Genomic DNA, 24,387 nt, shown 5'->3' on the forward strand with positions numbered 1-24,387 from the left:
ACAATGATATTCTTCCATTACTTACTACTGGAAACTATTGTGATGCAGTTACACACCGCTATGCATCTGTTAAATTACTTTTAACAAAGCCTTAAAGCTTTAAAGGGGTTATCCAACGTTAAAAATCATGGCCACATTATTCTAGAGAAAACAAGGCTCTTGTGTTCATGTGTGGTCTGCAATTAAGCTCCATTCACTTTAATAGAACTGAGTTGCAAAAATCCACCCAAACTAGACACAAAAGTTGTGCTGTTTCTAAGAGAAAGCTGTGTTTTTTAAAACCTGTCAGGAACAGTGCTGAGCAGTCCCTGGTGGCTTCTCTGTGTACTGCCAGCCTGAATTGATGGATCACTCCCTATACCAGGGGTAGGGAACCTTGGCTCTCCATCTGTTGCAAAACTACAACTTCCAACATGCTTGGACAGCCAAAGCTTTTGTCTAGGCATAATGGGAGTTGTAGTTTTCCAACAGCTGGAGAGCCAAGGTTCCCTAACCCTGCCCTATGCCCAAACAAGGGCCCTATCAACTACAGCCAGAGTAAAGTCACCAGGGACTGCTCTGGCAAATCCCATTCATTCTGGAAACAAAAGGTGTTTTCTATTACATAAATATGTAGATGGTCAAAGAACCAAGACAAAATGATCTGAAGCACAAGTCTACATGAATACCAGGAAGCAATCCAGAAAAAGAGAAGGTATAGGAAAGAGTGCATAAATTAGGAATCAATTCATAAATACTTTACGGTTCTCCACATTGATGGCCAAGAAAGGCGCAAAACATACATTCTGGATTAGTTACCCAAAGTTACAGTGTAGAGATTGGACACCATGAATGAGTCATCTCAAGAAAGATACGGGAAACAGATCACTGATCTCAGAGAGACCAGCCAAAGATAACACTGTTGGCTGCTGGTTAAAGCGCTCTATACAGTGAAATCCTAGGTGCATTGCCCTCTGGAAAACATGAATATGCAAAAAAGAGCCCATGGAGCCTCATTTAAGAGTCTCACAAGACTAGCCAGATATCCCTCTGGGAAGGACCTAGCCAAGAGGTGGCTCCTGTACGGAAACCACCAAACCCACCATATTAAGTGGCCCTATAAGTCAATGTAATGACAAGGGAAAACCAAGATCAATGAGATCACTTATCTGTTTCTCTTATGGCTCCACTAGGCATTGCTCCCACCTAGCCAGAATTCTGCTCCACACTGATGAGGGGCAACACCCCAAAACATCTGTATGTGGATGGATACTATAGGGCCACTTAATAAGGTGGATTTGGTGGTTTGGAGGCATATCTGGCTAGTCGTGTGTTTCGAGAGGCTCCATGGGCTCTTTCTTTGCATCTCAGGAAAGAGACTGACTGAGCCTGAGAATAAATCCTTAAATAACATTGTGTCTTCCACCTCCTGAGAGAGATGTTACTCCTACCACATATAACAGATAGCATACAGTAATTAGCCACAGAGTGAATGCACTACTACTTACATTTACTAACTAACGACTGAAGCCATAATTCATGGGATAAATCATCTTCAGACTCTCCATCAGGCTTGTAAAGTAATAGAATTTTTTGTGGACCATTAAATATATATATATATATATATATATATATATATATTTATAAATATTTATCTTATTTTTGAGTATTAAGGCAGCGAAGGCAAACAGTAACACTTGTCTGACAAAGTTGTCTGAAGGCGCACATCCCATGGGATATCTGGCCACAAGACAAAGGCATGACATAAAGCGACACAGGTTACTTACATTAACTTCGGTTATAGCAATATCTACGACGCTACCGACAACAATTAAGGCATCAAACGTGTTCCAAGCGTCAGTGAAATAGTGCTGTTAGTACAGGCAAGGACAGGACAAGACAAAAGAGATAAGAAAGGAGAGGAGAGTTATGACTGCCTAAAGGTTTACTCAGAAATCAGCCATCAGAAACAGAAGTTATTATATGGATCACATCCTGAACAGTCTCTCAGCTGGGTGCACTAAAATATGTTATTTGGTTCATTAGATAATTATGTGTTGTCATATAGAAACGTGAACCCTAGACCTGAAACAAAAAGTCTTAGTTTGGAAAGAAAGCAGTAAAAGTAGCAATCCTTCACCCTAAGCAGGTACAAAGTGTTAGAGACGCCTGTGACTTGTCCATGCGGAGGCACATAACAGGAGACATTGTGGTGGGAGACATAACGGGTGATGGCAGTGGGGTCGGGGTGTACTTACATCAGCTTCGCTGAGGACCACATCTACTATGCTGCCGATTACGATGAGTGAATCAAAGGTGTTCCAGGCATCACTAAAATAACCCTGCCAACAGTGGCCAGAGGGGCAAATGGAGGTGGTTAACAAAACAATTCAGGAAGTATGGCAAACCACACTGCGGGACAAGACACACAAGCACAGGGTACAGATGGCTTCCATATTGTCTGGGAAATGGACTGAGTTCACTGTCAACCCACTAAAAAATATTACAATTAGTATAGGATCAACCAACTATAGCAAGTTCAATTTGGTTTTCCAGGACTTTTATGGTTCGATGTTTGATCAGTGGGGGACCAATAATCGGTATGGCCTATCCTGGGGAGTTTAATTAGAGAGTCCATAAAGGCCCCTTTAAAGCAAGTCTCCATGAGCCTTCTTACTAAGAATATGGTCACACATGGACCAACGCAAAGGGGTTACCCTTGAAGTTCCCACTAACTTCAATGGTGTAAAAATAAAAAAGAAATCATACACACCTTACTGGTCCACTGCAGCTGCCATGCTAAGCTCTGCCCCATTTCTGACCTGTTCCTAGGATTTGTTGTATCAACAGGAACCCCCCACTCACTCAGTCAGTGATTGAGGTTGGATAGCACTGTGGTCAGTGGCTGACAAAGAGGACAGTTACTGCCGAGACAACACAACCCAGGTAGCAGGGAGACAGCAAGGATCTAAGCGGCAGATTTGGTGGACCGAGGAAGATGAGTATGACAAAGGTTAGTATCTAGGGTGGGTCAAAGGGATACTAGTTCTTCATAATGAGAGTCCGTAATAAAGACATGTGGAGACTTAAAGGCCATTGCTGCTCCACTGGGAATTCTGGGAAGAAAGGATAAGCAAATAACTCTTATATCTCTCTCTTTATAGAAAACTAGTATCCTGTTGACTCATGTCAATTGGACTCTCACTAACCAGCCAACACCCTGCTCTGCACTGAAGAGGGGAAATAACCCCAAAACAACTGTCTGCAGATGGGCAGTCTTTACTTTTGGAGGGATTTTTGGCTTGGCATATTTCCCCAGTCAATGTTCTAAGACTCCTAGATGGAGTGAAACACTTACTTAAAGGGACACCACTTTTCCTAAGAGTCCTATTACACAGGACAACTACGGCCTGATCATTTTAGTAAATGAGCGCCAATCTGCTGTTTACTGGACCTATTAGATGGCCTGATAATTGGGCAGTAAGGGCTGCACGGACATCGTTAGCAATGTCCGTGCAGCCCTTGCCCAAACACCTGATACCTTACCTTTGCTCCGCAGATTACCGGTCCTAGTGGCTGCAGCGTCTGAGCAGCCTTTCAGAGTTAAGGTATCAGGTGTTTGGGCAATTGTCAGCCACCGGCCACACATAGTTATTACACGTAGCGATGCGTGATCGGCCCCTGACGATTTGAGGTCCAAACCTAAACCAATGATCAGCAGATGATCGTTTCATCAGATGATCGTTGTTTCTATTACATGGAGCGATAATCGATTGAATCGGCCTGATTTGGCCAATTATCCCTTCGTGTAATAGGGCCCTAAGTAGTGTGAGAGCTATTTGCACATTCTCTCTTCCCAAGGCCTATCAGAGTCCATATAAATATAGGAAATCCATCATCTATAGTCAGTTCATATCAATAATATTACATCACTGGAGCAGGGTTAATGGAGTTGCTCACTTTGGACAATCTTACTGTGTGGTTTTATGTGATCAGATCCCTATTGCACAGGAATAATAAAAGGATTCCCCCGACTGACCAAAGAGAAAGAATGAATATGTTTTAATCTTTTTAGATCCTACTCAGCCACTTCCCAGCAATACTGATGAAATGAACACAACAACATGGATTCAGCAAGCATTGACATTTTCCATTGAAAAGGTGATATGCAATATGGACAAGTCACAGCAATTCAGTAGGTCATGCGTTTCTCGGCAGAGCTCTACACAGCAATCGCTTGTCACTTACGAGCCAACGTTCTTTTTTGGGCACACAAATCTGACAGATGACATGAGGTCACGTTGTGAGTCTCATAGGAAGTGGTTATTCTTAAAAGAGCATTTTTTTTGTTTATTACCCCGCAATAAGGTTGTATGATTACTCAATCAGGCTGATCCTTCTCTCATTATTTGTGGTTTATTTCCCCATTCTGATTCCCCATGCTGGTCTTGATGAACACCCATATGACCATGCCACTGACTGGATCTGCAACAAGTTTGGTTGGAATGGAAGTCGCTGTGTATATATCTCCATGAGATGCCTCTCCTGGAGACACATAGAAGTCTGTGACTTCCAGTCTAACCAAAGTAGCTGCAGGATTAAGAGTGCCGTCATCAGAACAGGGAAATGCGCTGTCAGAGAAGGATCACCTGGATGAGTGAGTAATCATTATCCTACAACCTCACTGCTGGGAAAGGAATAAAAAAAAATGGAGTGAGTCTTTAAAGGGATACTCTGGAAAACCTAGTGATCTTAAAGGGAACCTGTCACCCCCCCCCATGCCAGGGTGAAGGCCGCCGGACCCCCCACTAGAGCCCCGGAAACTTATCCTATCTCTCTAAATCCCATTCCTGGAGCCGGTCCCTTGACGGAGATATCACCGTCGGAAGCCTTGCGCGCGCGCTGCAGAGAGGTGTCCGACGCCCATAGAGAATGGCAGCTCCATTCATTCTCTATGGGCACCAGACTCATCTAAGCAGCGCGCGCCGGGCTTCTGACAGAGATATCTCATTCCCGGGACCGAATCCAGGAACGGGACTTGGCGAGATGGGGTAAGTATCCGGGGCTCTAGCGAGGGATCGGGCGGCCTTCACGGGTGGTGACCGGTTCCCTTTAAAACAACCAGTATCAGAAAGTTATACAGATTTGTAAATTACTTCTATTTGAAAATCTCCAGTCTTCCAGTACTTATCAGCTGCAGGAAGTGCTGTATTATTTCCAGTCTGGCACAGTACTCTGCCGCCACCTCTTTCCGTGTCAGGAACTATCCAGAGCAGGAGAGGTTTTCTATGTAGATTCGCTACTGCTCTGGACAGTTTCTGTTACAGACAGGGGTGGCGGCAGAAAGCACTGTGTCAGACTGAAAAGAATACACGACTTCCCGCAGGGCATACAGCAGCTGATAATACTGGAAGACTTAAGATTTTTAAATAGAAGTAAATTTACAAAACTGTATTATGTTCTGGTACCAGTTTTTTTTTTAACCTGAGTAAAGAATTACTTGAAAAAGAATTTCTTAAAGTGTCTCAAAGTGTAAAGCACTCTCAAATATGTGTTTAGTATATAAGACAGCTGTAATTCCAACTAATATTAGGCACTTTAAGGGTCCATTTACACAGAAAGATTATCTGACAGATTATCTGCCAAAGATTTGAAGCCAAAGCCAGAAACAGACTATAAACAGAGATCAAGTCATAAAGTAAAGACTGACATTTCTCTTCTTTTCAAATCCATTCCTGGCTTTGGCTTCAAATCATTAGCAGATAATCTGTCAGATAATCTTTCTGTGTAAATGGACCCTTATTTGTATTGCTAATCAATGAACAAACAAACAGGAGAAGGGTGGTCCAAAAAACAATGTTCCCTGACAAAGGTCACCTTACTTTCTGTAAAAGGAGACATAGGTTTATGTGATTGTGTGATAATGTTCTATTTTTATAATGTATCTTTTAGTACATGGTGAGATATGATAACAAGCATCTCATAAATAAAATACCCCAATATCTGAGATGCTGAGATAAGTAGGTACTTTGTATTTGAAAACAAGAAAGACCAGAGAGAGGAAAACATTTTCCGTCTCTCCCCCTCCCTCCAGGGGAAGAGGTCTTAAACCTGTGCTATATATATTCATTTGTGTTGGCTTAAAGTGACTCTGTACCAACAATCTGACCCCCCCCCCCCCCCCCAAACCACTTGTACCTTCAGATAGCTGCTTTTAATCCAAGATCTGTCCTGGGGTCCGTTTGGCAGGTGATGCAGTTATTGTCCTAAAACACAACTTTTAAACTTGCAGCCCCGTGCCCAACGGGAGTATTTGTGCCCTAACTTTGCACCACCCCTCCGTCCCTCCTCAACACCCTCTTCATCATTAGGAATGCCACTGGAACATTTTCTCCATGCTGAACGTTGCACAGGTGCTTAACGATCCAGCTCGTGTGCCGGGCTGACACAAGTGGGGAATAGGAGGCAATCTGCCTGGAGTATTCCTAATGATGAGGAGGGCGGGGAGGAGGGACGGAGGGGTGGTGCAAAGTTAGGGCACAGATACTCCCGTTTGGCAAGGGCTGCAAGTTTAAAAGGGGGGGGGGGGGGGTCAGATTTTGGGTACAGAGTTGCTTTAAGAACTTAGGAAGCCACCAGCAACAGATCCTGATGATTTGCGTGGCAGTGTACATTCAGCATTGCAGAATTAAAGCAACAACTAAGAACATCACTGATATCATGAAAAGATGTGCAAATGTCAGCATTTCTGCACATGGTGCACATACTCAGTAGTGAAAAAATAGATGTGTGGATGAGGCTTTATGGCATGTCGACAGAAATTATGGAATGGGAGTTATGCAAACTGCTTAACTCCCTGGTGTCGGCTGCTACAGCCTCCCAACCACTTCCAGTGACTGCGAACAGACCGCAGGGGGTCAGTGAGCCCTCTATCTAAAGACTTGTCTGGCAGAAGTAAAAACTGCAGCAAATTCCATATGAGTTTACCCTTATGGTGGTCTGATTCAAGTGTTATTAGAGAAATGCTATTTGTCATAGTAAGCCTCCAGACTTGGATTTATATAGTAGGTTAGTGTTGACGGAATTATCTTTAATTTCTTTCCTTTCTCCAAAAAATATAACATGTATTTGCATCAGGCTGCATAAATAGTCAGGTTACCCCGCTAATATTAACATCCATCAGACCAACCCTTCACCGGTCACCCTATTTATCTGCTGTGTCATAGTGCAGTCCCGTACACAACACTTACCTTGGGTTTGAAAGCTATAAGCTTCAAAACCATTTCTACAGTGAAGACGGCAGTGAAGACCATATTCATTACATCCATGACATCATTGAAGATTTTAGATTGTCCATAATGCTGGAAAACAATCAAATTGTATTGGTTATTGAATTGCCTTTAGATAACTCATTGGAGTCAAATTTGCAGCCCTCCAGCTGTTGCAAAACTACAATTCCCATCATACTTGGACAGCAAAGCCAAAGGGCCGCAAGTGTGACACCTGTAAGATAACTCAATAAAGCGCACACTCACAGTGCAACAATAAAAGTAGTGGCAGAAGCAAAGCTCATCCATACACAGCACAGTTTCCCAGGTATGAAGATACGTTAACATTGTGTGAAAGTCCTGCATTACTCCATATGTGCTTTACCATGTAAATCTTATGTTGGGGAATGGCCACAGCATCTATATATGAGAACCAAATATCTGTATTTTCCTTGCAGGTGTAATCAACATAACATACGCATCATGTCAGGCAACCTGGATCCAGAAGATAATTCTGGAAAATACTTAATTACATTCTTCCTACAAATTGCTCATTATAAAGACAAAATACCTGGTGCCCACCTTTTCCATCTTTCTGCCAGGGTACCTCCAATTTAAGTTCATGTTTTAGACTACCCAAGCACACTATACACATGGTAGTCTGAGAAATAGGACAATTTTTTTTTTAAATGAGGAGGAGACATGAGATCTGGGGAGCTGCGGCAAAGAAAACCGGGGCTGTAGATGAGCTGGTGGGCACTGTGACAGCACAGAATTTACCATTGTTCAACTATAGGTAGGAAAAGTGGTCCACCCTTTCCGGTTACATACCTGCATAGCCAAGCACAGTGTATTCAGCATGATGAGAACAAACATGATGTACTCAAAGCCAGTGGAGTTCACGACATACCAAAACTTGTACTGATAGGGGTTCTTGGGGATGTATCTTCTGAGAGGACGGGCTTTCAGTGCATACTCCACACACTGCCGCTGCATTTGGTGATCAATAAGGTTGCGTTACACAGGTCATATAAAAAAAATCATACACTGTGCATTATAAGTACGGTAACCTACAATATTGCTATGAAGTGTACCTCCAATAGATGGCACCAGAGAGCAAGCTCTCTTCTAAATGCAGGAGGAAAAGGGAGGGGGGACAGGGGGGAAAGGGAGGGGGGACAGGAGGACCTTCCATGTATTTTTCCACAGTAATCATTACTTGGCCCATAGAATCAAACATGCCACTGTGGCACTCTTCTTAATAGAAATGTAAGGTTTGGCTGACAGTATAAGGTGTATGGAGGACTCTCAGCTGACAGAAGGATTTGTTTTGCTTTCTATGGCTCGGGATGTAAACGGCTGCTTATTTCTGTGCTTTTATCTTGGATATTAAGAATAACTTACCTGGTTTTTGTCCAGCTCACAGTTCTTGTATTCTTTCTCTCCCTGTTCTTGAAATGTGACGATAACAAAACCCACAAATATGTTCATCATGAAGAAAGCAATGATGATGATATAGATGATGAAGAAGATGGAGATTTCCACTCGGTTGTTGTAGATGGGACCAACATTTTCGCCGTTGGAGTCAATGGCCTTGTACAAGAGTCTGGGGAAGTAGGGACAGACAAGTATGAACTTTACAGATAGATGGATATAAAGAAATCTATTTCAGGTGTCTCTGTCTTCACATGTAATATAAATCACAAATGTTCTTTAGGCTTCTTCCCCACACGTCTGATATTTTCTGCTATGGATCCCAAAAAATGTCACATGCAGATTGTGCTACATGGGCAGTAATGAGATTTGGGATGAAAAATATACATGGTGCAAGAATATGCAACCTGATTGGTTTTGTGCCTCCTCCCATGACTCTGTATATAACATTATCTGTTGGGTGAGAGTCGGGAGGCCCCCATACACATTAGACAGCAGGCTGGTCTCAATGAAATAGTCATATTTGGCCAACTTTTCTCTAGAGTGTATAAGGGCCTATAGACATGGAAAAAGATAACAGTTGGGTGATCCACAATGCTGACGACAAGAAACTAGCATATCAGACTTATCAGCTTTTTTTTATTGAGAATAACATGTTTCATCTTCAAACAGGATGCATCCTCAGATTCTTAACAACAAGTTAAGAATCTGTGGAAGCGTTCACTTAGAAGGTGAAATGTATTAGTCATTGGTCAGCAATTGCAAAGGAAACCATCAGCAACAGATCCTGATGATTTGCGTTCCAAGGTACATTCAGCATTGCAGAAAAATCCTAAAGCAACCACTAAGAATGTCACTGATAGCACGGTAAGATGTGCAAATGTTAGTATTTCTGCACATGGTGGGCATACTCAATAATGAAACATTTTTTCATCATTCCGTGTTGAAGTTTCAATGTTAAAGGGGAACTATCAGCAGGAAAGATGACTTTAATTTGCTGATAGCCCCGTTAGGCATCGGGGACATTGAAGAGAAGGGTATGTGTCTTACCTTCCTCCTCAGCACCGGCCCCTTACTGTTAGTAGAGGTAAACTGCGCTCAGGAGCACCATTAGGAGCATTGATGCCTCATCGGGCCCATCCCTTCCATTGATTATCATTAGAAGGAGAAGTGCCATATGACACTGCAGTGCTACTAAGGGTGCTCTGGAGCAGAGTTTATCACGACTAACAGTGCGGGACAGGCACCGAGGAGAAAGGAAAGACAAATACCTTCCTCCTCAGCATCCTGGGCGTTATAGGGGACCATCAGCAGGTTAGAGTCATCTAACCTGCTCATAGTTCCACTTTAAAAAGTGTTTATGAATTTTTACCCCAAACCATTATTTTGGGTGGTGACTAGTGTTGACAGGACTTGACAAACTGTTCGAGGTTGGCATCATTCTCCGAACGCTCAGCATTTGACTCCCTGCGTCTGGAGAAGTTGGATGCCACCCTAGGGCTGCTAGGAAAACATGGCAGTTTGGCAAGTCCACTCAACACTAGTGGTGACAATATGGTTAACACTTTTGCTGATTTAAAGACATGTGTTGACATAAACTATACAGCAACTATACAGCAAAGATAGTTTACATACGATGGCCATCCTTCAAAGGTGGAAACTGTGAAGAGCGCCATCATGGCAGACAGAACGTTATCAAAATTGAAGTCACTGTTATGCCAGTGTCTCTCTCTGATAGAGGGGCTGTTGACATCTCCATCCTTATACACAATGTATTTTCCCCTGTGATAGAAGAGAATGGAAGAATTACATTAGTTACAAGGGTTACATTAGGATGCTAAGACAAGAAGCTGTACTTTGCACATTTAATGCTGTTCAGTGAGAAATGACACAGTGTACAATCTTAAAATAACCTTTAATAATCTGATTGAAGTCGATATGGAATATGTACTCAGCTCACATACACAAGTAACCTACATTGTCCTACAACCACCTTCCTACCACAATGAAGACTACAAGAGACATTATGTGGCTGTTTGCCTCATATGCATTCACTTCATCCAGGTGAGCAGCTGTCAGGTACCTTTTATCTAAGGTATTGAAGTTAATAGGGAAAATCCACAAAAAATCTGGAGACTATCCATTAAAGAGCTGGCATACTGTGGCTCCTAAAGAAGCAGTTTGTTTTACTGCCCATATACTGTACACTCATCACTACTATTCATAAAGTGTCATCTGTTTCATTCTGGCTCAGCTGCATCCTTATGTTGTATTACTGGGTCATGTGACCAAACTTAAAGCAGGTAAACACAAGGGAAACACAGAAACCTCTATATTATTTTCTAATAATAGCCTATGGAGCTATATAAGTAATCTTTCAAATCAAAATTCAGCGCAGAAAAATTCAGCAGCATGTAGATGAAATTTAGTAAAATCTCTTATATAGGTAAATCCACAGAAATTATGTGCAGTGTGAATTTATACTGTATATCCCTACACATATTTATTGTAGATTTGTTTATGTAACGAGAGGTTGAGACTTTGGAAATCACATCCCTTTGCTGTAGCTGTAAAGACTGTGATAAATCTGCAGTGAATTCACCACATGTGGCTGCACCCTAAAGAGCGATGAACTGTACAAATGTAAAATATACATATAACTTACTTGCATTCTTCTGGGGTCTGTTTTGCTTCATCTGAACACCGGTAAAACTTGCCCTGGTTTTGGAAGAAAAAAAGCCAATGAAATGGAAGCTTTGGATAAAGAGACAGCTATGGGAATGAGTAAAAGACTTGAGGTGTCTGGACCTCAATGCAAAACCTGTATTAAGGCTCCCATCTATCACAGGTTGTTTATAGTCCTTCTGGGCCTCCTAAACCCCTGTACCTTGGCCCCACAAACTCTGCACCCTCTACTATCCCCAGCAAAGATCATTACTGACTTTAGTATAAAGATAAGAATAGTGTTGTGCCGCGCTAAAAAGTTACCATAATCTAATAAAATGGTTAACTAATCCACATACTCTCTTTCATATACTGTTAGAGATAGAGTCACTCACCACCTTGGTGTACTGGTTGTGCTCTGACTTGTGGTCCTACGTATCAGCAGATACAGCATCCGATAGATTTAGTTTCTTTCAAATTTCTTTAAAATCCACGGAATAGGTTAGGGTTCTCTACGTCCTTTGTAGTTATTTGTAACTTCTTTGCAAAGCGTGCGCCCCGGCCGGTGGCGCGTCATCCGCTTGCTGGGATAATCCTGAACAAAGTCCTCTGTGACGTCACAGTACGGATCGCTATAGGATATTCTTGCCTCCTATAGCGATCCGTACTGTGACGTCACAGAGGACTCCGTTCAGGATTATCCCAGCAAGCGGTTCAAAGGACGTAGAGAACCCTAACCTATTCCATGGATTTTAAAGAAATTTGAAAGAAACTAAATCTATCGGATGCTGTATGTGCTGATACGGAGGACCACAAGTCAGAGCACAACCAGTACACCAAGGTGGTGAGTGACTCTATCTCTAACAGTATATGAAAGAGAGTATGTGGATTAGTTAACCATTTTATTAAATTATGGTAACTTTTTAGCGCGGCACAACACTATTATTATCTTTATACTATTGTTTTATTGAGTGGGAGCAGTAACCACTTGTTGGTAGCCTGCAGCTATACGGACACTGGTAACCTACGAGCCACTGTGTCTGTTGTTTTTTATACATTTTTATAATTACTGACTTTCTTTTATGCCCACTTACCTTAAACAGCTGAACTCCAATACAAGCAAACATGAACTGCAGCAACGTGGTCACGATCATGATGTTACCAATAGTTCGGATGGCTACAAACACGCACTGGACAACATGCTGAAGGAAAATAATAAGGAGAACACAAAGCTTTTAAAATACAGAATTCATGAGAAAATTATGGGTATAAGAATAAATGATACCTCCAATAATGGCTGATAACTGCGTGACAATGCTTAAATCATTTAGTAACAGAAAGGTATACAGATTTGTAAATTATTTCGTTTAAAAAAAAAAATCAAGTCTTCCAGTACTTATCAGTTGCTGTATGTCCTGCAGGAAGTGGTGTATTCTTTCTAGTCTGACACAGTGCTCTCTGCTGCCCCCTCTGTCCATGACAGGAACTGTCCAGAGCAGGAGAGGTTTTCTATGGGGATTTGCTGCTGCTCTGGACAGTTCCTGACATGGACAGAGGTGGCAGCAGAAAAGACTGTGTCAGACTGGAAAGAATACACCACGGAGGTCATTTACAAATTTGTATAACTTTCTGTTAACAGGTGATTTAAATTTACATCCTGGTAATCATGTTACATCCTGGTAATCATCAGCTCAAGCTATAAATGTGATATACTGTCCCATTCTCAAGCAATATACACCTTTAGCCCTTTTGCCCTGTTAATGGCTCTCAGAGGTCGGAGGACTCTCAGAACTCGTAGGATCTTGACCACAGATATAGCACTGGACCTGTAGAAATACAAATAAAAACCATCCCTTAGCACAAAATGTTATTACTAGGACACGTCACATACAGTTCCTTGCCGCAGCAGCCCATTGTCATATCATTTTGAATGGTAATCATACTGGGGGGCATGAGGTTGTCACTGAGCTTTTCATTATCCCTGAATGGCAAATCAGTCTGATTGTGCACTCACAATTCCTACTCTTTTGTATCACTGTATAACTAGGCAGATTTGTCATTCAAAGATCACAGAAAGTTGAGTGGCATATTCAATGACAAACGTAACGGCAGCTATTTCATTCTGTTCTTTTTGGGGAGAAAAAAAAAATGAAGGAAACTTTTCATCATAAAAATACAGTTCAATCCCCCAGTCCAGGTCTTCCTTTACAGAGCAGGAGGACCTGGGCTGATTGATATACAGTTTGTGAAAAAAAGATTCAATCTAACTTGTAACTTGAAAATTCCAGCTTAGGAGTCCAGTGGGAGAGGTTACTTAATGATTGACAGCTTTCCCTGTATGTGCAAACAGAGATAACTGTCAATCACTGATTAGGACCGCCCACTGGACTAATGGGCCTAGAATGTGTATATCCATCTACTGTGGGGGCCGCCTTCCATGGCTCTTTAAACTATAATTTTTTTGAAATGGTCAAGCATTTGAGTAAATCCTAGTGTCCCAGAATCTTTATGTGTTTTATGCTCGTGGTTTGAACAGCATAAAATAGGTGACAGATTTCCTTTAAATAAATTCTTGCATCAAAAAACCTTTTGCAAAGATGAAAACACCTTTAAAGGGTGCCTGTTAATACTTTTACGTTGCCCAAACCACAAGTCATTGGGGGAATAGGGAAAACATCTGCCTAACCCAATGGCTTTTGACTGACCAAACATGGAGAGATCTATCAACCAAGGCTGCTGGGGCCGCTCCGAAAACCCATGAAAGTGATGATTGATTTGCTTTAAAGTGTCCCTGTCGTTATAACTTTCAAAATCTAAATCAACAGTAGATGTGATATAAAGCAAGTTTGCAATTTACATTCATTATCTTTTTTTTTAGTTATCATTAAAAACACAGCACTTCCTGTTTTCTGATGCTTTTTTTTCTCAGAAAACAGGAAGTCCTGTGTATCCCAGGCCATCTGAGCGCTCACAGAGAAGGCAGTCATGTCATTGGCGAACATATTGAGCTGTGAGTCTCTGTACTGGCCGAAATTCCTGTGTTTAGTGTTTTTTTACAACCAGCACAAGTCAGAAGATCTGCCTTTAGGAGACTGGACCTGGATTTCTGGTAAGTTCAGCTTTGTTTTACAGCATGATAACAAGAAAAAAATAATGAATAAGTTTTGCAAACTTGCTTTATTTTACATCTACTGTTGATTTAGATTTTGAAAGTTATAATGACCGAGACACTTTAAGGCCAGGTTTGCACAACGTAAGACACTAGTCGTTCTGTGACCCCGCCGTGTCACAGAACGGCCAGTGTCATTGAAGTTCATCCCAGCCGGTACTGCAGTACCGGCCAGATGAACTTCATTTGTGCTGAACTGGGATGTGCCTGCATCCCAATTCCCCAAGGCCAGAGCCGCACTCTCCATTATGTGAACTGACAGGACTGTGCGGCTGCTAGTCAATAGTGAGCGCACAAAACTGACATGTGAGTTTTCCATGCGGCAAGGTTGGAATCCCAGCCTGAGTGTATACGATGTGTATACACTCCAACCGGGATTCCCTTTGACTTGGCCGTGATTATTACAAAAGATACATTGTATGAACATGGCCTAATTGTGCAAAAACAACATCAATATTCAAGCTACTATATACTTACTGTATACCAAAGGACACCAGGGAAACTCCAACAACCAATAAATCCAGTAAGTTAAAATAATTTCTGCAGAAAGAGCCTTTGTGGAGAAATGCTCCAAATGTCATCATCTAGAGTGGTAGAAAGCGGATTAGTCAGGCAGTATGTCTCATCAATCGCCGACCTTGTGAGAAGTGATGTACATAAAGTGACGTCAGACTCCATTACTGGGCAGCTTAAATAATGACATAAAAAGCATGTGTAGCCAACGTGAAGCTGTCCACAAGGTGGAACACGTAACACCTGATAAATGTCAGCTGCACATACAGCGGCGCAGGTTGTTTTTAAACCTGTTAATAAAATTGTAAGGTTACATTGTACAGGTAACAGATACCACACAGACAGAAGCCGGCCATACTTACAATGGGTAATGTTTCTCTTTTATATGTTTTATGTGTTTTTGTGTTATGTGTTTTATATGTTTTGATAGAAAGTGTCAACAAGGCATAGAAACATATTCCTATACCACGTGCATATATAGATCTAAAGCAGGGGTGTTACTGCAGGAATATTATCTGCTCTCAGGGTCCAAATCTCTATAAAATTATTTTTAAAATGTTGCTGCTGAATATGACCTATCCTCTTTAAAGAGACTCTGTCAGTAGGTTAATGCCGTCCTATCTCAGGGTAGCATAAACTGGTGACAGAAAAGCTGAACAGGATGATGTATCACTTACATTGTGCAGCTGATTTGCAGATATCCTGCTGAATAACATGGACAATAAGTAGTCCTTTCCATTATGTGCATGAGCCTCAATATTCATGAGAAGAAAAAAACTACACCCACCAGCTGCTTATCAGCAGTTATCTATCCATGCTGTGTATAGGCAGTCAACTGTCAATCAGCAGCTGGAAGGCGGGGGAGGGGTGTGGCAAGAATCCTATTCTCCTGCATATTAGGAGAACGGCTGAACAGAATGATGTAAGTAATACATGTTACGCCTGGAGTAGTGGATCCACTGGACCGGCACCAGCGATGGCACAAACCTCACCAGGGAGCGGAGTCTAAGGGGCCGCTGGTTTTCACCAGAGCCCGCCGCAAGGCGGGATGGACTTGCTGCGGCAGGCGACCCCCAGGTCGCTACCCCTGGCTTGGTTGCTGGTGTCGGCAGGCGAGGCGTGGCAGGAGATGGCACAGGCAATGGTCTGCAGGTGAGAGCGCACGTGACAGGCTGAACACGGGAACAGATGGAGTGACAGGGGAACAGGAACCAGGAACAGGGACTTGGGACCAGGTAACGGATAGGACTCAGGAACAGGGACTTGGGACCAGGTAACGGATAGGACTCAGGAACAGGGACTTGGGACCAGGTAGCGGAATAGGACACAGGAACAACAGGGGGCTGGGCCAACGCTATGGGAAGCATGTAGAGGCTCCAACACTAAGGACAGGGCATGCTGGGATTTATAGGGGAGTGATTGGTGCCACTAACCAATTAGGAGCGCACTGCCCCTTTAAATCTGAGACAGCCGGCGCGCGCGCGCCCTAGGAGGCGGGGACGCGCGCGCCGGCCGGCACAGACCGTGACATGCACGGAGGAGAGGTAAGGCGCCCCAGGGGCCGAAGCAGCAGCAGCGCCGGGTCCCTACACAAGGACCCCGGCGGCTGCACGGGACAGGAGGCGGTCGCGGCGGCCACCCGGGACGCGGGAAGCCGCCGCGGCCGTGACAATACACAGGTCTGTTCAGCATTTCTGTCATTAGTTTATGCTGTCCTCATTTAAGGCAGCATGAACCTAGTAACAGATTCCCTTTAAGAGATCCTGTGCTGTACATATAGTGCTATCCATGAGCAACACGCTACAGCGCACAAGGAATAAGCAGATTGCCATATAATCTGTGGTAAATCATTCAGCAGAATTTGTATTTTGTTAATTTAGATCCTTTCTCTTTCTGGATTTAAGAGTCCAGTAGGCTGTCCTACTCAGTGACAACTATTACTGTATGCACAGTCATTGAGAGATGGCTGTCAGTCAATAGACAGGACTATACAAATGAAATAATTACAAGTTCTACTGAATCTTTTATATGATAAAACTATATATCAATCTATTCAGCTCATCCTGCTCTATAATATGATGCCTTCAGATTAGGCACCATGTTAAACATGACAGGTTCCCTTTAAATAAAGCTATACCCTTATTTCTATAAGGCTTTAGTCATAAAGGGATGTTCCCCACACAAAGTAATTCCATTACACCAGGGTATGATTGGGTTCTTGTGATGGTACTGCCACCAATCTAAATATGATGTCATATTCTAATGAAATATATACAGCCACTTTCTTATAGGAACACTCCTTTAAGTGTAGGCTAGACTTCACTAGCAGGCAGGATACACCATGGCTGACGGGTGGTTTTATGTTTTTGGCTTTTATCTTTCCTAAATTCATCAGCATTTGCTGTAATATCTTATACTCTTACTTGAATGACACATTGGGCCTTACTGATAAATTAAAGAAGTCAAGTTGCCCATAACAATCAATGGGATTGCATTCTCCCAAGGCGGGCTGGGAGATAAAAGTAATTACCTGACTGGGAATTCTGTGCCAGTGGGTTTTAGTTACATTACCAGAACACCATTCACATACATTCAGGCAAGTGTAAAGAGCTCACACAGAGTCACACAACAGGAAGGCTCATGCGATCACGCTAGAAGAAAATCATGTAAGCAACACGTGCGCACACTTCAAGTATCTAGTGCCACAAGCTGCTCCATGCATGCTGCACAGTCCCACCGAACGGACAACACAGTCCTCTTCACAGTGTTTGTTATATTGTCATCTTTTCACTATCTATCTTTAAGACAGGCCCCCAATTTTGCAGTTCTGGAACCTCTAATGTACAGTGTAGACTTCACATGTATAAATTATTGCAGACACATGTAAAACATATATGGTAAGTCTGGTAATCACCGCCTGTGACATACATGCTGCTGCACACGGCACGGCCTGCAGCCTCTCCTGTGCCTCTATATAATATAGTATTATCTGTAGCATCTCCTTTTTCAAGGATCTATGATGCACACCATATACTCTAAATAGAGATGAGTGCAACTCAACCATCCTCTAGTCTGATAGTGTGGAATTTGAATACCAGGGGATGAAGAAGTTGAATGCAGTCCTAAGGAGTCTAGGAAAACATGGACATAGCCTATGGCCGATGGCTGTATCCATAGGCGTAACTACTGCCATAGCAGCCATAGCAACTGCTACGGGGCCCGCTGCATCAGGGGTCCCTCTTGCAATACACTGGGCCCCCTAAGCCATCATCATTTACAGCACCTGGTGGCCAAGAGGACTTTAAGGGTGCTGCAGACATCCCTTTGACTCCAAGCACTTTCAAATGGCACTTGCAGTTGGGGGGGGGGTGTTAACAATAAAAATTGCTATGGGGCCCAGCCATTTCTAGTTACGTCCCTGGCTGTATCTATGTTTTCAGGTTGCCTTAGTGCCAATTCCAACTTTTTCAGTCACCGGTTTTTAAATGCCACATGACTGGGCTGGAGGATGGTTGAGTTGCGCTCATCTCTAGCTCCGAATTCAGGATGGTTTCACTCTCCAAGGACATGATGCATCTGTTGCTGCAGAGGCTTTCTATCTAGTAACTTCCTTCTTGCAGCAGAAGGTGTAAAAGTGTAATACAGAAAGTGCTATGATCACTGAGGACAGTGTGGTTGTTGCTAGTGGCACTGTGGCAGGAGGATTATGGACACTACAGCCTGCAATCAGAGCATTGTGGTTGTGGATAGTACTGTGGTTGGCAGTATCAGGCCCAGGCATCACCATGGTTTCACTGGTGAGGTGTCAGAAGCTAAAGGTTAGACCAGTGTTTCTAAACTCCAGTCCTCAAGTCCCCTCCAACAGGTCATGTGATTTGAGAAGATGATATAATTATAGTCAGTGCATCAGAGGCTCTTAGCATAGAATATTCTCAAATCGTGACATGTCAAGGGTACTTGAGGACTGGAGTTAAAGAAACACTGGTTAAGAAGATCTGACGTATTTAACTATATGTAGTGACTGCTACAATCAAGGTGGATTTTTGTCTTCTAAAGGCCCTATATACAGTAGAGACATTCTGGCCGAACCAGACTACATACATTAGACATGCTGGCCAAACCCAACTATGGCAGAGAAGGAGAGGGCATTTTACATTTCCCACCCCTATGTTTGCTAACAATGCTGTTCCTTTAGAGGGTTTTCCTTTTAGGAAATCCTAAACAGGTTCTTGCAACCTAACAAAGGTGTTGAGACCAGCCGGGGTTTGTCTCTCTAAAAAAGACCCCATGGCAAATTCACAGGCAGCTTGTTAGATATATCACTGAGAATAATATAGTAGTCTAAAGAAGGAAAACTAGGGTGCAGCGCAAATGGTTAAGGACATGACTCCACGGATAACACATATAGACGTGGCACCCAGTGCACACCACCAATGATGATGTAGTTAGGTAAAGCCTGGGTCTATCTGTGCTATAGATTCGGTGGGAACTTTCAGCTGTTGAGTTAGATGCAGCCATATAGTGTATCACTCCTAGAAATCCCATCACTGTAAAAGGACAAACGTCTCTTAGGTTTAAATGTGCTGACAGAACACACTGCATTCAGACAGTAACTCACACAGAAGACAGCATTTATATCAGTAGTACTAGGTCACTTTTTGAACATTGTATAATACCACACAAAAGTGTGATTGGTGGGGTGCAACAACAGGGGACGATGCTGCTTGCACCACTGCTATTAACAGTACAGCAACTGGGTGCAGATGGTGCAGTACTGGTGCCATAGTCCCTTCAAACAGTTGATTGGGGGTGCTTGGTGTTACACCCCCTCTAATCTAATAAGGATGGCCTACTATAAGCATAGGCCAATAAATTACAGGGCCTGAATAACCCCTTAAATAAACTAGAAGCTGCACTGCACAGCCTTATGTACACTAAGCATTACAGCCTCCAAGTTGTATGGAGCCATAATATGGTATATGGTGTACTCTTGGACTCCTCCGGTCCATTAAAGTCTACAGGCCTGTCGGGAGTCATGCTGTATATGCTGTGACAGGTTGCTGACATATACTGCGTGTGTAGCCTGTAAACAGGATGTGAACAAAGCTCTATTCTAAATGCATTGCTTAGGGGCATTGCTTAGAGGGGCAAGTTCCCGTATAGACACTTAATACTACGGCACTCCGAGTACCTATGTCTGTAGTACAGAGCAGAAAAACTTAATGGAAAAGTTGGAAATCTCCAGAGTTAACCAAAATCACATTTATTACTTTTGAATTGGGTGGTAAAACCTTTAATGTCCGGGAAACGTCCTGTCCTACTGATATAAATGCGGTTTTCACACAGACCAGGTTACCTTCAATACGATCTCAAATGTAAACATACTAGTGAAGACATAATCTGCATATCCTAGCACCTGGGGGTACAGAAGGGTCATAGGTTATCACACATATCACATTGGTCATCAATACTTCAGCATTCATTTACCTTTAAGAAGATTTCAACTGTAAAGATCCCTGTGAAAGCATAGTCAAAGTAACCAAGAATCTGCAAGGTACAAGAGGACAGTGAGAAGGCTGCGTACTGATAGAGCCAGTCCTTGTCTGTATTTTATTAAGGAGCCTATATGGATCATTGATTGGTATAGGGGTGGGAAGAAGGTCCATCTGTGTCATCAGGGCTGTATCTACAAGCCTGAGACATAGTGCCTAAGAGGGCTTGCAGTCCCCTCAGATATGTAAAAAGGCAATATTACTCTATATAACGCATAGCAAGATTTTGTAATAAATGTCCTGAGTAAATAATGTGAAAAAGAACTCACTAAAACTGTGCCAGTAAGTCAGGTGACGTAAGGGAGTATAAATATAAGTGCTCTATACATAAGTAGATGTATAAAAGTTGAAGGATTAAAATTAGTGGAGATACCTGTAGCAACCAACTGGATTCTAGTTTTTTTTTTTTACATGGTGCCACTGACCTGTAGTAACTGCACACAGTTTCCTACTAACTGCAGTGCTTCACCAGTACTTGACATGAAACCAGGTAAACTGGATGTGGTTACTGCAGCTTGGCCGCACCATATACCAGCACCTCAGAGTTTTGAACGAATGAAACGTTATACAACTTTCTAATGCACTTTGTGTTTCAATTCTTTCACATCTTGAAGAAATCTGCATGTTGTCAGTGAATGGAAACCTTCATTGTTGACATTCAGAATCAAACAGAGGGCTCTTAGATGACACTAGGCCTTGACTTGATAACAGCCTAGGGACACAGATCAATGTATCGGCACACAGATGTGCTATAACTTTAACATAAAGATGGTAAATAGCAGATCCTAATGGAACTAAAAAAAAAAGTGTATTTTTTTTACTAAACAATTTACGATAAAAGATCATGTTTGTACCTGCATTGAATATCAGACAATACAAGCATGCACAGTGACAGCAATAATAATAATAATGGCAGAAAAGGCAGAAGAAACTGAGCAAAACATCTTGAAAAAAACTAAACAAAAATGTTTTTGCACCGTAATATGTACAATGCAATAAACATATTCTTTCAATTCAAAAATACAATGTAATTCTCCCTGTGAACTGTAGGTGTCACTGTCTCACCATATTCAAAGTTTCACCTACAGTTCAAATATATAAACAAACCAGACTGCGTATTTTATAGTATGCCTGGTTACTGAATGCTATTATTTTAGCCTTCTAGATCTATTTATTTTGTCAAAATACTACTTGCTGCATAATATATTGGAAGCTATTAGTCACTTTGCTTCAAAGGGGCATTTTTACAAGCATAATGTCTCTTCTTTCAGATTATTATTACAGGAAGAGTCTGTCCCAGGAGCTGCATCCTAAGGTGTTCTAACAAAGGATAATATCACACCAGGCTGCGGAGTGCTTAGTTCAGCAGCAGGGGCAAGCTCAGTGTGCCAGCCAAACAAAGTCAATCAGGCTGGGTACTATGTTGGACACACAGATTTCACATTGCAAATATATGGCAAGGGAGCTCCACAACAAAATGTAAGTACTGTGAAAGTCCTAGCTATGTGTTAAAATATTCTTATGTCTACTTTAAAGGGAGTAAATGGTTCTGTGTAAATGATGCTTGCACACTGCTCCACCTGTAATTGTTGTTGCAGATGGAGTGACAAGTGACCACACATCCATCAGCCTCCTTCACTGGAACACACCGCACTTGTGTTAGTTTCCTTTGCTTAGTGTGTTTTGATGCCCTAAGTTTCACAAAAAGCAGCCACCCCCTTCGGTAATTGCATAATTCAAACTTATGCTGCTTTTAAATACACATACAGTACATGTATACACAATACATTCAGAAAGATTGGTGGAGGAGGCTGCAATGATCGTGACCTTCTGGGTGGTTCTCAAATCTGCACACAGGATCTTTGGAGCTCAGCCAGGGAGACCATTAGGTTCTTGGTTATGTCTCTTACCAAGACCACGCAGCAGCAGTGAGTGGGTGAGTCTGGGAGGGGCCGGGAAGGGGGCTGCCTGGGTGATCGGTAGATCGTCCGGGCAGCCCATAGAGGATAGCGGCGGTCTGCTGCTGCCGCTCCTATTCGGCGGCAGATCGTTGTCGTTATCATTGTCGTTTGTCTTTCAACATGTTTGAAAGACAAACGACGCGACGATCAGCCGACCTGAACGATGTCGACTGATCGTTGCCTTCTATTCCACAGGGCGATTATTGGCCGTAACGGACGATATCGTCCGAATACAGCTTATAATAGTTCCGTGGAATAGGGCCTTTAGTTAGGTGGAGCAGCCAGCTGTAGGAGCATGCAGCTACTAGATATCGCATGCAGGCATGGTTTGCCCACACATGATGACCAAGAATATAAACCTACCCCCTCTAGTCCAGAAGATTTCCAAGAAGGCAACAGATGGCTTGAGATGTCTTCTGCTCCCTACACAACCCTTCAACCTAATCACATCTTATAGTTTTCTTATAACTCAGCCAATGGCTGTATCCATGTTTTTCAGGAAGCCGAAGGACTGCATGCAACTTCTTCAACTACCGGTATTGAAGTTCGAGCATGCTCATGTTGTGCTCATCTCTAAGGGTGGTATTCCACGGGCCAATGGGGCCCGATAAACGAGCGCCGATCTTCTAGATCGGCGCTCGTTTACTGGGCCTATTCCACGGCCCCGATTATCGTTAAACAAGGGCTGCAAGGACATCGTTACTGATGTCCTTGCAACTCTTGCTTAACTAGTATACATACCTATTCATGGTGCAGGGCTCCTCTTCTCCTGCTTCTTCCCAGGTCCCGCGCGCTCCTCCAGCTTCCTGTGTCAGCTGACAAGCCGCTCAGCCAATCACTGGCCGGGACCGCTGCGGCCTGTCATTGGCTGAGCAGCCTGTCAGCTGACACAGGTCGCCCTGACGCTGGAGAAGCGCGCGGGACCCGGGAAGAAGCAGGAGAAGAGGAGCCCTGCACCATGAATAGGTAATGTATATCGTCAGTCGCCGGCCGCGCACCGCTATTCCACGTAGGGGTACGCTGTCGGCGCCCGACAAATATAGGTCCGTACCTATAGCAACGATCAGCCGATCCGTACCTATAGCAACGATCAGCCGATGACAACGATCATCGGCTGATCATTGTCTCTAGTCCACGGAGCGATAATTGGCCGAATCGGGCCAATTATCGCTCCGTGGAATAGGGCCCTAATTCTGTGCAGAAATCCTGAAAGAATGCAGCAGCACTCGACAATACAGTATTGTACATCCCCTCTTCAAATGCCCTCAACATAAATAGGGATTGTGCTGGGAATCTCAAGAGGAGTGATAGCCAACAGCACTCTAATGTGCACAACTATTACTCTCCTGTAGAGATAAGCGAATCCTGAGCACGCCTGCTTCTTCCAAACCCGAGCATGCGGCATCTGATCCCCATTGGCTGCAGAAGTTGGATTTAGCCCTAAGGCTGCCTGGAAAATATAAATACAGACATGCGCCATAGTCTGTATCCGTGTTTTCCAGGACTCTCTAGGGCTGTATCCAACTTCTCCAGTCACCGGTGATCAAATGCTGCTTCCTCAGATTTAGAGGAACACAATCTCGGAGATTTGCTCATCTCAACTCTCCTGATAAGTTAACCCCCTCCCGCCGCTGCACAGTAAATTAACGTCGCTGCAGCCTGTGCCTAATGCTGCTGCAACGTTAATTTACAATAACACAGGATAACACAGGTGCAGAAGCTGAGTCTGTGTCAACCGCGGCGGGTCCCGGCTATCAGCCACGCTCCGGTGCTTAGAGTTAAACCCATAGATACTGCGGTCAGCACGACCGCAGCATCTATAGGGCTCCAGACAGAGAATCCTTCCT

At 43.1% G+C, this 24,387-nt stretch overlaps 1 protein-coding gene across 16 annotated transcripts in view; it reads right to left on the reverse strand.

The window, feature by feature from the left end:
• CACNA1D (calcium voltage-gated channel subunit alpha1 D) overlaps window positions 1-24,387 on the reverse strand; it is a 256,373-nt gene that overhangs the window by 50,986 nt on the left and 181,000 nt on the right. For 6 of the 16 annotated variants that reach the window (XM_069967021.1, XM_069967024.1, XM_069967022.1 and 3 more), the window contains 11 exons: window positions 20,515-20,574; window positions 14,992-15,098; window positions 13,084-13,171; window positions 12,440-12,547; window positions 11,347-11,399; window positions 10,317-10,463; window positions 8,652-8,853; window positions 8,079-8,237; window positions 7,230-7,340; window positions 2,238-2,321; window positions 1,767-1,850 (listed from right to left, as the gene is read on the reverse strand). In XM_069967021.1, coding sequence (XP_069823122.1) covers window positions 1,767-1,850; window positions 2,238-2,321; window positions 7,230-7,340; window positions 8,079-8,237; window positions 8,652-8,853; window positions 10,317-10,463; window positions 11,347-11,399; window positions 12,440-12,547; window positions 13,084-13,171; window positions 14,992-15,098; window positions 20,515-20,574 — 1,203 coding nt within the window. Of the gene's footprint in view, window positions 1-1,766; window positions 1,851-2,237; window positions 2,322-7,229; window positions 7,341-8,078; window positions 8,238-8,651; window positions 8,854-10,316; window positions 10,464-11,346; window positions 11,400-12,439; window positions 12,548-13,083; window positions 13,172-14,991; window positions 15,099-20,383; window positions 20,444-20,514; window positions 20,575-24,387 lie in introns of all 16 variants that reach the window. The other 10 variants (XM_069967025.1, XM_069967029.1, XM_069967034.1 and 7 more) reach the window with 5 other exon arrangements.

Source organism: Dendropsophus ebraccatus, chromosome 4, assembly GCF_027789765.1.
Source record: "Dendropsophus ebraccatus isolate aDenEbr1 chromosome 4, aDenEbr1.pat, whole genome shotgun sequence".
NCBI classification, from domain to species: Eukaryota; Metazoa; Chordata; class Amphibia; order Anura; family Hylidae; genus Dendropsophus; species Dendropsophus ebraccatus.